The sequence below is a fragment of the Urtica dioica genome, chromosome 5 (assembly GCF_054948205.1).
Source record: "Urtica dioica subsp. dioica isolate 48M chromosome 5, U.dioica_male_clone48M_v1_H2, whole genome shotgun sequence".
Lineage (NCBI taxonomy): Eukaryota > Viridiplantae > Streptophyta > Magnoliopsida > Rosales > Urticaceae > Urtica > Urtica dioica.
The window spans coordinates 40,886,342-40,900,822 of record NC_142760.1 but is presented as its reverse complement, the minus strand read 5'-3'; the positions used below and the strand labels follow the sequence as shown (position 1 = coordinate 40,900,822).

The window sequence follows — 14,481 nt, the reverse complement described above, 5'->3', positions numbered from 1 at the left end:
CCACATTTTCCACAATTTCGCCGGTCGGTCAACACGTTGACACATTTCTTCTTACAACAACTCGGTCCAGGGCTTCCCTTGGCCCGACAAACCCTAGGAATCTTGTTGCACGTCAATTTCCGAATCTTCTTTCTCAGCTTGAAAAAGTCTCTGAATCTATCGACTTCGTTTATGTGATCATGATCGACGTAATTTACAGATTCTAGTTGATTGCTAAATTGTAGAGCGTCAACGCTTTGGATCATGATATAAGAAAAAACAATTGTGACAATAAAAATTAGATTAATGAGATTCATTTTGTGAGATATAAAGAGAGCGAGAGGTGTATAATATGTATTGAAGAATAGGTTTTCAAGAAAATTGTTTGGTTTGTCATGGTTATTGTGAGTTAGGGTTTGAATTTATAGAGAGAATTTGAGTACAGTGGGTTTGACACGCTTTATTATTTGGCAAAACTTTTTTTTCTTCTTTCATATTGGCGATTTCAAAATTCAACTATATGATACCAAAAAAAGGCGTTGAGAGATTTCGTATTCCACCAAAAATCAAACACATGTGTGCTTTTCTCTTTTTCGGATAAAGGAATAGCAAAGACGTGAAAGTGACCGGAAAAAGGTCTTGATAGGAAAATTGAACAGCACATAGGATTATCCAAAAATAAAAAAATCATATATTAAGAGCTCTCTAATTAAAAGAAATAGAAGATACTACGTACGCACGTACTTTTAAATCGGGTTGCAATATCTTTCATTTTTTCCACGTTTAATTCATTTGAATGCTTATGGATTTAAATGTTTTGTGATCTTGGGACATAGAGATTTTTCAAATAAAAATAAAATCCGTAAATTGACTTGTGTGTAATTATCTACCTTAACCGTAATGTCTTTAATTTATTTGATGAAATACTGTCTATTTTTTTTAGAAGATAATTAAGTGAAATTGTCTACACATTAGCAGTTTAAAAAAAAAACACTACCCATTAGGAATAGCTAAAAGAAGAGATTCAATTAACTTAGGTTAACCTTTAACCGAAAATTTAGGTTAAAGGTTAACCGTTTAACCGATTTTTTTTAATTAGGTTAACCGAAATTAACCGAATTAACCGAATTGTTTTAATATATTTTATTTAATATTTAAATTTATTTAAGAAATTAATGCCTTTAATTTCATTATAATTAAATTAATTAGTAAATTGATATAATTAATTTTTTTAAAATTATTATAAATTCGTATATAAATTTTAATAAATTTCAGTTTAACTAAATTAAATTTTGTTAATAGATATTATTAATTATAATTAAAGTTAAATTAATTAATTTAATTTGAAAAATAATATATTTTTTTATTTATTTAATAACTCTTATAATCTAGGTTAACCTAGGTTAACCGAAAATTAACCGGTTAAAATTAACCGAACGGTTAATTTTAACCGAAATCGCGGTTAAAATTAACCGTTCGGTTAATTTTAACCGGTTAATTTAGGTTAAAAAATAAATCAAAAAGATTAGTTTAACCGAATTTGCATCTTTAGGAATAGCTGAAATTTTATATGTAAAGATTTTAGATACACGTTTAATTTAATTCCCTAATAACCAAGCAAGTCTGACTTAATAGTAAGATTTTTTTATTTATTTATTTTTTTTATATAAAAAGCTTCTCAAAATGATATATTAATAAAAGTCAAAAACTTAAAATACAAAAAAGTGCAAAAAAATTCGAAAATTTCTACATAAATAAGATGAAAAGTGGACTACAAATATTAATAAATACAACAAAATAACTTTTAGATTACCTATCTACACAAATAACTATTCATTATTAGATTACTAAACGAGTTGTAATAGCTTTGTGATACTTTGTCTTTTAATTTTTAAAATAATTTCATTTTTTTGTTAGTTTTTATAAATTGTATCACTTTAACTTCCCCCCTAATTGTTTACCTAAAATAACAAAGATGTCAATAGATGATATTCAAACTTTATTTTATTTTATTTTTTTGTAACGAAGACTCTCCGGAACTAATTGTGTTACACAGATTTGGTACACAGCCAAAAGGTGTACTTGTACGACTTGAAAGTTGAAAGATTGAACCATGTCGACTTTATTATTATAATACAACAAGTTTCCGGTATTTGACACATGTTTGCAAGATTGATATATAATATAAGTCAGCGTTTGTTAGGCTTTTCAAAACCTAATTTATCGTCTTTCTCTTCAAAATACATACATACACTCATTTTACTTAGTGGGGGGTTTTTTTTTTTTTTTTTCAGATGTACCAGCTAGTACTTCTCTAGTACATTATTGACTTTTGAAACGTTAAATTTTGTTTCGAGTGAATAGAAGTTGACCATAGAATTTTGACTCGCGTTAGACTATACTTAAGAAACGTCAAGCCTAATTCCTCCTAATTAACACCATCGATGCACTTACATAAATCCTTAATTTATTATCACAAAATAAATAGAACCCCATGAACTCATCACATACAATTCTTGACAAATAAATTTGACCTAAAGTTACGGATCAAGTTTCAATAATTTTAAAATCTAGGATAAGAATTAATTACGCAATTACATAATATTTTAACTAAAGCATTAATTAAACAGATAAGATCGGATGCATAATGCTCTAATTTTTTTAGGTCTTCGCCCAATGCAAATTTTTGGTAGAATAATATTGTAAATTAATTAATATTACATTAATTAAGCAGATAAGATCGGATGCATAATGCTCTAAATTATTTGGGCCTTCGTCCAATGCAAATTTTTAGTAGAATAATATTCTCGAATCTAATATGTTTTAACATACACTGATCATAGGTAATGTTTATCTTAATTTTTAATGGAATAATTAATTATGGTCGTTGGAACTGAAAGGGACCAGAATTTCTGATTCAGATCGCCCAGAAATATCTACCGGAATTTTCGTTTTGATGGACTTGTGAACCGACAATTCTGATTCTTTGTTAGAACTAGAACCGTACAATACGACCCCAAAGAACATTCTTGTGGGATTGTATTATTGAAGCTTTTGATTTTATTTTTCTAATGTATTTTATAAAAGAGGAATGTCGTCGGATTTGTAAAATACTTTCACATATAAGAATGTATTATGAACTTTTACATGCACGACAATAAGAGGATAAGATAACATGTCTTGCGTTATTTTGAAGGCGTCAACTCTTGCACTGCCCTTATTATTTTGAAGGTGTGGACCTAACTTTATCAAAGTTTTTGTTTTTGTTTTTTTGTCAGATGTACACCGCTAGTATTTCTCCAATGCAAATTGTAGAATAATATTCTCGAATCTAATGTGTATCAACATACACTGATCATAGGTAATGTTTATCTTAATTTTTAATGGAATAATTAATTATGGTCGTTGGAATGTACAGTTACCAGAATTTATGATTCCGATCGCCCAGAAATATCTATCGGAATTATTAATTGAGATGGACTTGTGAACCAACAATTCTGATTCTTTGTTAGAACTGGAACCGCACAATACAACCCCAAAGAACTTTCTTGTGGGATTGTATTATTGAAGCTTTTGGTTTTATTTTTTTAATGTATTTATTTAAAGGGGAAGGCCGTCGGCCGGATTTGTAAACTTGATTATAATGAGTTAATTTTTTTTAAAAAAAATGTTAAAACCGGATATTTTCAATTTTAAACCGAACGTCTGGTCTTTATTGGCTGGAACGTACCATTCTGACGAAGATCCGAAGCGCCGTTTGGCCATAACCAGAAAGGCAGTTTCGGCTTAACACCTAAGTGATTATTATTTCTAGATATCACTTGATCCATGGTCCTCTAGTCTTCTTTGATAAATTCATACTTTAAACAAACCATTAGAAAAATAGCAAACTTAAACGTTTGATATTAAATAGCCAAGGTTTGGTAAATCTTAGGTAAATAGTCATTTTCATGTATTTACAGACGTAAATCTTAGATAAATAATCACCTCCATATATTAGGTCACGTTATTATTTTCGGCTATTTAATTAATATTTATCAAACGTTGACTATTTAGCAATATCAAACGTTTAAGTTGACTATTTTTCCTAATTTCTACTTTAAAACGTTGATTTAATTATCAATTGTATTGATACAAAATTCTAAGATTGTTGAAATACATTTAAAATGAACTATATACAGATATATCATATATATTTATCTTTCATCATAAAAGTTATTTCTAATTTATGCTTATATTTTTATGGAAACAAAAGAATCTCAATGACAGAAAAATAAGCTTATATATCACAACATAAACAGAGCGCCTTAAATTCACTTTATACTTCAATACCAAAATCAAAAGAAGAAAATTGATCTCTCAAATTGACTTGACACATTTTTTATATAAATACAAAAAAAAAAATTATACATAAAAGAAAAAGCTTTATTTCTTACGCACAAGAAAACACCAAATTAAAGAGTACAATTAAACAATTTAATAATTATGCATAACTACAGAGTCCAAAAGCACAAAGACCTTCATCGCCACAACTATTGTTGCAGCCACCACAATGTTTCCTATGAAAGGAAGGGTTGACACATTTCCCATTACAACAAATCATGTTGTACTTGCATTTCTTTCCACATTTTCCACAATTTCGCCGGTCGGTCAACACATTGACACATTTCTTCTTACAACAACTCGGCCCGGGGCTTCCTTTGGCCCGACAAACCCTAGGAATCTTGTTGCACGTCAATTTTCGAGTCTTCTTTCTCAGCGTGGAAAAGCCTCTGAATCTATCGACTTCGTCTAAGTGATCATGATCGAAGTAATTTACAGATTCTAGTTGATTGCTAAATTGTAAAGCGTCAATGCTTTGGATCATGATATAAGAAAAAACAATTGTGACGATAAAAATTAGATTAATGAGATTCATTTTGTGAGATAGGAAGAGAGCGAGAGGTGTATAATTTGTATTGAAGAATAGGTTTTCAAGAAAATTGTTTGGTTTGTCATGGTTATTGTGAGTTAGGGTTTGAATTTATAGAGAGAATTTGAGTATAGTGGGTTTGACACGCTTTATTATTTGGCAAAACTTTTTCTTCTTCTTTCATATTGGCGATTGCAAAATTCAACTATATGATACCAAAAAAAGGCATTTAGATATCGTATTCCACCAAAAAGGTCTTGATAGGAAGATTGAACAGCACATAGGATTATCCAAAAATACAAAAAATCATATATTAATAGTTCTCTAATTAAAAGAAATAGAAGATACTACGTACGCACGTACTTTTAAATCGGGTTGCAATATCTTTCATTTTTTCCACGTTTAATTCATTTGAATAGTTATGGATTTAAATGTTTTGTGATCTTGGGACATAGAGATTTTTCAAATAAAAATAAAATCCGTAAATTGACTTGTGTATAATTATCTACCTTAACCGTAATGTCTTTAATTTATTTAATGAAATACTGTCTATTTTTTAGAAGATAATTAAGTGAAATTAACTACACATTAGCAGTTTAAAAAAAACACTACCAATTAGGAATAGCTGAAATTTTATATGTAAAGATTGTAGATACACGTTTAATTTAATTCCCTAATAACCAAGCAAGTCTGACTTAATAGTAAGATTTTTTTTTATATATATAAAATGCTTCTCAAAATGATATATTAATAAAAGTCAAAAACTTAAAATACAAAAAAGTGCAAAAAATATCGAAAATCTCTACATAAATAAGATGAGAAGTGGACTACAAATAATAATAAATACAACAAAATAACTTTTAGATTACCTATCTACACAAATAACTATTCATTATTAGATTACTAAACGAGTTGTAATAGCTTTGTGATACTTTGTCTTTTAATTTTTAAAATAATTTCATTTTTTTGTTAGTTTTTATAAATTATATTACTTTAACTTTCCCCCTAATTGTTTACCTAAAATAACAAAGATGTCAATAGATGATATTCAAGCTTTTTTTTTTTTTTTTTTTTTTTTTTTTTGTAACGAAGACTCTCCGGAACTAATTGTGTTACACAGATTTGGTACACAGCCAAAAGGTGTACTTGTACGACTTGAAAGTTGAAAGATTGAACCATGTCAACTTTATTATTATAATACAACAAGTTTCCGGTATTTGACACATGTTTGCAAGATTGATATATAATATAAGTCAGCGTTTGTTCGGCTTTTCAAAACCTAATTTATCGTCTTTCTCTTCAAAATACATACATACAATCATTTTACTTAGTGGGTTTTTTTTTGTTTGTTTTTTTTGGTTTTTTATTTTTATTTTTTATCAGATGTACCAGCTAGTACTTCTCTAGTACATTATTGACTTTTGAAACGTTATTAAATTTTGTTTCGAGTGAATAGAAGTTGACCATAGAATTTTGACTCGCGTTAGACTATATTTAAGAAACGTCAAGCCTAATTCCTCCTAATTAACACCATCGATGCACTTACATATTTCCTTAATTTATTATCACAAAATAAATAGAACCCCATGAACTCATCACATACAATTCTTGACAAATAAATTTGACCTAAAGTTACGGATCAAGTTTCAATAATTTTAAAATCTAGGATAAGAATTAATTACGCAATTACATGATATTTTAACTAAAGCATTAATTAAGCAGATAAGATCGGATGCATAATGCTCTAAATTTTTTAGGTCTTCGCCCAATGCAAATTTTTGGTAGAATAATATTCTAAATTAATTAACATTCCATTAATTAAGCAGATAAGATCGGATGCATAATGCTCTAAATTATTTGGGCCTTCGTCCAATGCAAATTTTTAGTAGAATAATATTCTCGAATCTAATATGTATTAACATACACTGATCATAGGTAATGTTTATCTTAATTTTTAATGGAATAATTAATTATGGTCGTTGGAACCGAAAGGGACCAGAATTTCTCATTCCGATCACCCAGAAATATCTACCGGAATTTTCGTTTTGATGGACTTGTGAACCGATAATTCTGATTCTTTGTTAGAACTAGAACCGTACAATACGACCCCAAAGAACTTTCTTGTGGGATTGTATTATTGAAGCTTTTGATTTTATTTTTCTAATGTATTTTATAAAAGAGGAGTGTCGTCGGATTTGTAAAAGACTTTCACATATAAGAATGTATTATGAACTTTTACATGCACGACAATAAGAGGATAAGTTAACATGTCTTGCGTTATTTTGAAGGCGTCGACTCTTGCACTGCCCTTATTATTTTGAAGGCGTGGACCTAACTTTATCAAAGTTTTTGTTTTTGCTTTTTTGTCAGATGTACACAGCTAATACTTCTCCAATGCAAATTTTTGGTAGAATAGTATTCTCGAATCTAATGTGTATCAACATACACTGATCATAGGTAATGTTTATCTTAATTTTTAATGGAATAATTAATTATGGTCGTTGAAATTGATAGTGACCAGAATTTATGATTCCGATCGCCCAGAAATATCTATCGGAATTATTCGTTGAGATGGACTTGTGAACCGACAATTCTGATTCTTTGTTAGAACTGGAACCGCACAATACAACCCCAAAGAACTTTCTTGTGGGATTGTATTATTGAAGCTTTTGATTTTATTTTTTAAACGTATTTTTTTAAAGGGGAAGGCCATCGGATTTGTAAACTTGTCAATTTTCAAAAAAAAAAAAAATACATACTAAAACCGGATATTTTCAATTTTGAACCGAAAAACGTATGTTCAAGGAGGATGGAACTTCCGGTCTTTATTGGCTGGAACGTACCATTCTGACGAAGATCCGAATTGCCGTTTGGCCATAACCAGAAAGGCAGTTTCGGCTTAACGCCTAAGTGATTATATAATTTCTAGATATCACTTGATCCATGGTCCTCTAGTCTTCTTTGATAAAGTCATACTTTAAACAAACCATTAGAAAATAGCCAACTTAAACGTTTGATATTGTTAAATTGTCAGCGTTTGGTAAATCTTAGGTAAATAGCTATTTTCATGTATTTACAGACGTAAATCTTAGATAAATAGTCATCTCCATATATTAGGTCACGTCATTATTTACGGCTATTCAATTAAGATTTACCAAACGTTGGCTATTTAGCAATGTCAAACGTTTGAGTTGACTATTTTCCTAATTTCTACTTTAAAACGTTGATTTAATTATCAATTGTATTGATATCAAATTCTAAGATTGTTGAAATACATTTAAAATGAACTATATACAGATATATCATAAGCATAAATTAAAAATAACTTTTATGATGAAAGATATATATATATATATATATATATATATATATATATATATATATATATATATATATATCTTTCATCATAAAAGTTATTTTTAATTTATGCTTATATTTTTATGGAAACAAAAGAATCTCAATGACAGAAAAATAAGCTTTTTATATCACAACATAAACAGAGCGCCTTAAATTCACTTTATACTTCAATACCAAAATCAAAAGAAGAAAATTGATCTCTCAAATTGACTTTACACATTTTTTATATAAATACAAAAAAAAAAAAAAAAGTTATACATAAAAGAAAAAGCTTTATTTCTTACGCACAAGAAAACACCAAATTAAAGAGTACAATTAAACAATTTAATAATTATGCATAACTACAGAGTCCAAAAGCACAAAGACCTTCATCGCCACAACTATTGTTGCAGCCACCACAATGTTTCCTATGAAAGGAAGGGTTGACACATTTCCCATTACAACAAATCATGTTGTACTTGCATTTCTTTCCACATTTTCCACAATTTCGTCGGTCAGTCAACACGTTGACACATTTCTTCTTACAACAACTCGGCCCGGGGCTCCCTTTGGCCCGACAAACCCTAGGAATCTTGTTGCACGTCAATTTCCGAGTCTTCTTTCTCAGCGTGAAAAAGCCTTTGAATCTATCGACTTCGTCTAAGTGATCATGATCGAAGTAATTTACAGATTCTAGTTGATTGCTAAATTGTAAAGCGTCAATGCTTTGGATCATGATATAAGAAAAAACAATTGTGACGATAAAAATTAGATTAATGAGATTCATTTTGTGAGATAGGAAGAGAGCGAGAGGTGTATAATTTGTATTGAAGAATAGGTTTTCAAGAAAATTGTTTGGCTTGTCATGGTTATTGTGAGTTAGGGTTTGAATTTATATAGAGAGGATTTGAGTATAGTGGGTTTGACACGCTTTATTATTCGGCAAAACTTTTTTTTTTTCTTTTTTCATATTGGCGATTTCAAAATTCAACTATATGATACCCAAAAAAGCGTTGAGATTTTGTATTCCACCAAAAAGGTCTTGATAGGAAGATTGAACAGCACATAGGATTATCCAAAAATAAAAAAAAATCATATATTAATAGTTCTCTAATTAAAAGAAATAGAAGATACTACGTACGCACGTACTTTTAAATCGGGTTGCAATATCTTTCATTTTTTCCACGTTTAATTCATTTGAATAGTTATGGATTTAAATGTTTTGTGATCTTGGGACATAGAGATTTTTTAAATAAAAATAAAATCCGTAAATTGACTTGTGTATAATTATCTACCTTAACCGTAATGTCTTTAATTTATTTAATGAAATACTGTCTATTTTTTAGAAGATAATTAAGTGAAATTAACTACACATTAGCAGTTTTAAAAAAAACACTACCCATTAGGAATAGCTGAAATTTTATATGTAAAGATTTTAGATACATGTTTAATTTAACAAAAAATTAGAAAAATAGCCAACTTAAACGTTTGATATTGCTAAATAGCCAAGGTTTGGTAAATATTAAATAAATAGCCATAAATGATGACGTGGCTTAATATGGCAGTGGCTATTTACTTGATATTTACGTTTGTAAATATATAAAAATGGCTATTTACCTACTATTTACCAAACCTTGGCTATTTAGCAATTCTCAACGTTTAAGTTGGCTATTTTGCTAAATTACCCTTAATTTAATTCCCTAATAACCAAGCAAGTCTGACTTAATAGTAAGATTTTTTTTTTATGAAAAGCTTCTCAAAATCATATAATAATAAAAGTCAAAAACTTAAAATACAAAAAAGTGCAAAAAAATTCGAAAATTTCTACATAAATTAGATGAAAAGTGGACTACAAATAATAATAAATACAACAAAATAACTTTTAGATTACCTATCTACACAAATAACTATTCATTATTAGATTACTAAACGAGTTGTAATAGCTTTGTGATACTTTGTCTTTTAATTTTTAAAATAATTTCATTTTTTTGTTAGTTTTTATAAATTGTAGGGTAATCTAGCAACATAGCCAATTTCAAACATGATTTTAAGGATGTAGCCAACGTTTGGTAAATTTTGTAATCTAGCCGTTTACATAAATTAACGGTTAGAGAATATCGAAAATACCCTTATGTAACATAAATCATAGAAACCAAATACTAGCCAACGTTTCAGCCAGCCGAAGTTTATCGTGCGTAAAATAAACGGAAATTAACTGAAATTAACAAAGCAGCGGAGATTGACAAAAAATTAGAAAGAAATAAACGCTCAATAACCAACTTTGCCAAATATATAATTTTTTTTAATTCTAAATATATACACGTGTATTAACTTCGAAAATTTGTATTGAAAATTTGATCGGCTTGTGAATAACACCGTATTAAATGCGTATTAAAGGAAATGAAAGAAATATCAATTGATAACAACATCGACCTCTACCTGCACCTGCACCTGCACATATGTAAATTTACCAAAATTAACATAAATTAATAAAGCAGCGGAGATTAACAAAAAATTAGAAGGAAATAAGAAAACGCTCAATAACAAATTTTGCCATATATATATATATATATATATATATATATATATATATATATATAAATTCTAAATATATACACGTGTATTAACTTCGAAAATTTTGGTTGATCAAACGTGGGCTACAAGTTTTATAAGCAAATTCTAGTAGAGGATATTATAGTAATTAACATCTTACATAATTAAGACACGTCATCATTTTTTGCTAGAGTGAAAATTTAGACGAAACGTTGGTTAGATTACAATTTCAACGTTTCAGGTGGCTTAGTTCGACTAATTTTTCTAAATTGTATTACTTTAACTTTCCCCCTAATTGTTTACCTAAAATAACAAAGATGTCAATAGATGATATTCAAGCTTCTTTTTTTTTTTTTTTTTTTTTGTAACGAAGACTCTCCGGAACTAATTGTGTTACACAGATTTGATACACAGCCAAAAGGTGTACTTGTACGACTTGAGAGTTGAAAGATTGAACCATGTCGACTTTATTATTATAATACAACAAGTTTCCGGTATTTGACACATGCTTGCAAGATTGATATATAATATAAGTCAGCGTTTGTTCGGCTTTTCAAAACCTAATTTATCTAGTCTTTCTCTTCAAAATACATACATACACTCATTTTACTTAGTGGGTTTGTTTGTTTGTTTGTTTTTTTTTTTTTTTTTTTTTTTTTTTTTTTTTTTTTTTTTTTTTTTTTTTATCAGATGTACCAGCTAGTACTTCTCTAGTACATTATTGACTTTTGAAACGTTAAATTTTGTTTCGAGTGAATAGAAGTTGACCATAGAATTTTGACTCGCGTTAGACTATATATAAGAAACGTCAAGCCTAATTCCTACTAATTAACACCATCGATGCACTTACATATTTCCTTAATTTATTATCACAAAATAAATAGAACCCCATGAACTCATCACATACAATTCTTGACAAATAAATTTGACCTAAAGTTACTGATCAAGTTTCAATAATTTTAAAATCTAGGATAAGAATTAATTACGCAATTACATGATATTTTAACTAAAGCATTAATTAAGCAGATAAGATCAGATGCATAATGCTCTAAATTTTTTAGGTCTTCGCCCAATGCAAATTTTTGGTAGAATAATATTCTAAATTAATTAATATTCCATTAATTAAGCAGATAAGATCGGATGCATAATGCTCTAAATTATTTGGACCTTCGCCCAATGCAAATTTTTAGTAGAATAATATTCTCGAATCTAATATGTATTAATATACACTGATCATAGGTAATGTTTATCTTAATTTTTAATGAAATAATTAATTATGGTCGTTGAAACCGAAAGGGACCAGAATTTCTGATTCCGATCGCCCAGAAATATCTACCGGAATTTTCGTTTTGATGGACTTGTGAACCGACAATTCTGATTCTTTGTTAGAACTAGAACCGTACAATACGACCCCAAAGAACTTTCTTGTGGGATTGTATTATTGAAGCTTTTGATTTTATTTTTCTAATGTATTTTATAAAAGAGGAGTGTCGTCGGATTTGTAAAAGACTTTCATATATAAGAATGTATTATGAACTTTTACATGCACGACAATAAGAGGATAAGATAACATGTCTTGCGTTATTTTGAAGGCGTCGACTCTTGCACTGCCCTTATTATTTTGAAGGCGTGGACCTAACTTTATCAAAGTTTTTGTTTTTGTTTTTTTGTCAGATGTACACAGCTAGTACTTCTCCAATGCAAATTTTTTGTAGAATAATATTCTCGAATCTAATGTGTATCAACATACACTGATCATAGGTAATGTTTATCTTAATTTTTAATGGAATAATTAATTATGGTCTTTGGAATGTACAGTGACCAGAATTTATGATTCCGATCGCCCAGAAATATCTATCGGAATTATTCGTTGAGATGGACTTGTGAACCAACAATTCTGATTCTTTGTTAGAACTGGAACCGCACAATACAACCCCAAAGAACTTTCTTGTGGGATTGTATTATTGAAGCTTTTGACTTTATTTTTTTAAAGGGGAAGGCCGTTGGACGGATTTGTAAACTTGATTATAACGAGTTAATTTTTTTAAAAAAAAATATGTTAAAACCAGATATTTTCAATTTTAAACCGAACAACGTATGTTCAAGGAGGATGGAACGTCCGGTCTTTATTGGCTGGAACGTACCATTCTGACGAAGATCCGAAGTGCCGTTTGGCCATAACCAGAAAGGCAGTTTCGGCTTAACGCCTAAGTGATTATATAATTTCTAGATATCACTTGATCCATGGTCCTCTAGTCTTCTTTGATAAATTCATACTTTAAACAAACTATTAGAAAAATAGCAAACTTAAACGTTTGATATTGCTAAATAGCCAACGTTTGGTAAATCTTAGGTAAATAGTCATTTTTATGTATTTACATATGTAAATCTTAGATAAATAGTCACCTCCATATATTAGGTCACGTCATTATTTACGGCTATTTAATTAAGATTTATCAAACGTTGACTATTTAGCAATATCAAACGTTTAAGTTGACTATTTTCCTAATTTTTACTTTAAGACGTTGATTTAATTATCAATTGTAATTATCAATTGTATTGATACAAAATTCTAAGATTGTTGAAATACATTTAAAATGAACTATATACAGATATATCATATATATATTTATCTTTCATCATAAAAGTTATTTTTAATTTATGCTTATATTTTTATGGAAACAAAAGAATCTCAATGACAGAAAAATAAGCTTTTTATATCACAACATAAACAGAGCGCCTTAAATTCACTTTATACTTCAATACCAAAATCAAAAGAAGAAAATTGATCTCTCAAATTGACTTGGCACATTTTTTATATAAATACAAAAAAAAATTATACATAAAAGAAAAAGCTTTATTTCTTACGCACAAGAAAACACCAAATTAAAGAGTACAATTAAACAATTTAATAATTATGCATAACTACAGAGTCCAAAAGCACAAAGACCTTCATCGCCACAACTATTGTTGCAGCCACCACAATGTTTCCTATGAAAGGAAGGGTTGACACATTTCCCATTACAACAAATCATGTTGTACTTGCATTTCTTTCCACATTTTCCACAATTTCGTCGGTCGGTCAACACGTTGACACATTTCTTCTTACAACAACTCGGCCCAGGGCTTCCCTTGGCCCGACAAACCCTAGGAATCTTGTTGCACGTCAATTTCCGAGTCTTCTTTCTCAGCGTGAAAAAGCCTTTGAATCTATCGACTTCGTCTAAGTGATCATGATCGAAGTAATTTACAGATTCTAGTTGATTGCTAAATTGTAAAGCGTCAATGCTTTGGATCATGATATAAGAAAAAACAATTGTGACAATAAAAATTAGATTAATGAGATTCATTTTGTGAGATAGGAAGAGAGCGAGAGGTGTATAATTTGTATTGAAGAATAGGTTTTCAAGAAAATTATTGTTTGGTTTGTCATGGTTATTGTGAGTTAGGGTTTGAATTTATATAGAGAGAATTTGAGTATAGTGGGTTTGACACGCTTTATTATTTGGCAAAACTTTTTTTCTTCTTTCATATTGGCGATTTCAAAATTCAACTATATGATACCCAAAAAAGCGTTGAGATTTTGTTTCCACCAAAAATCAAACACATGTGTGCTTTTCTCTTTTTCGGATAAAGGAATAGCAAAGACGTGAAAGTGACCGGAAAAAGGTCTCGATCGATAGGAAAATTGAACAGCACAT

The 14,481-nt window shown here is 29.1% G+C and overlaps 1 protein-coding gene across 1 annotated transcript; it reads right to left on the bottom strand.

Annotated features, from left to right (window-relative positions):
• Nucleotides 1-8,471: 8,471 nt before the first annotated feature.
• On the bottom strand, nucleotides 8,472-14,097 carry LOC149398544 (uncharacterized). The gene is made up of 4 exons (XM_089614616.1): nucleotides 13,702-14,097; nucleotides 10,667-10,678; nucleotides 10,119-10,122; nucleotides 8,472-8,887 (listed from the first exon to the last, which is right to left on the bottom strand). The coding sequence occupies exons 1-4, from the start codon at nucleotides 14,077-14,079 to the stop codon at nucleotides 8,580-8,582; spliced, it is 702 nt and encodes a 233-aa protein (XP_089470742.1). The 5' UTR covers nucleotides 14,080-14,097; the 3' UTR covers nucleotides 8,472-8,579.
• Between the last annotated feature and the right edge of the window lie 384 nt (nucleotides 14,098-14,481).

Bases quoted from the DNA above. Each gene is read 5' to 3' on its own strand.
- LOC149398544 (XM_089614616.1), bottom strand. From the start codon at position 14,079: ATGATCCAAAGCATTGACGCTTTACAATTTAGCAATCAACTAGAATCT.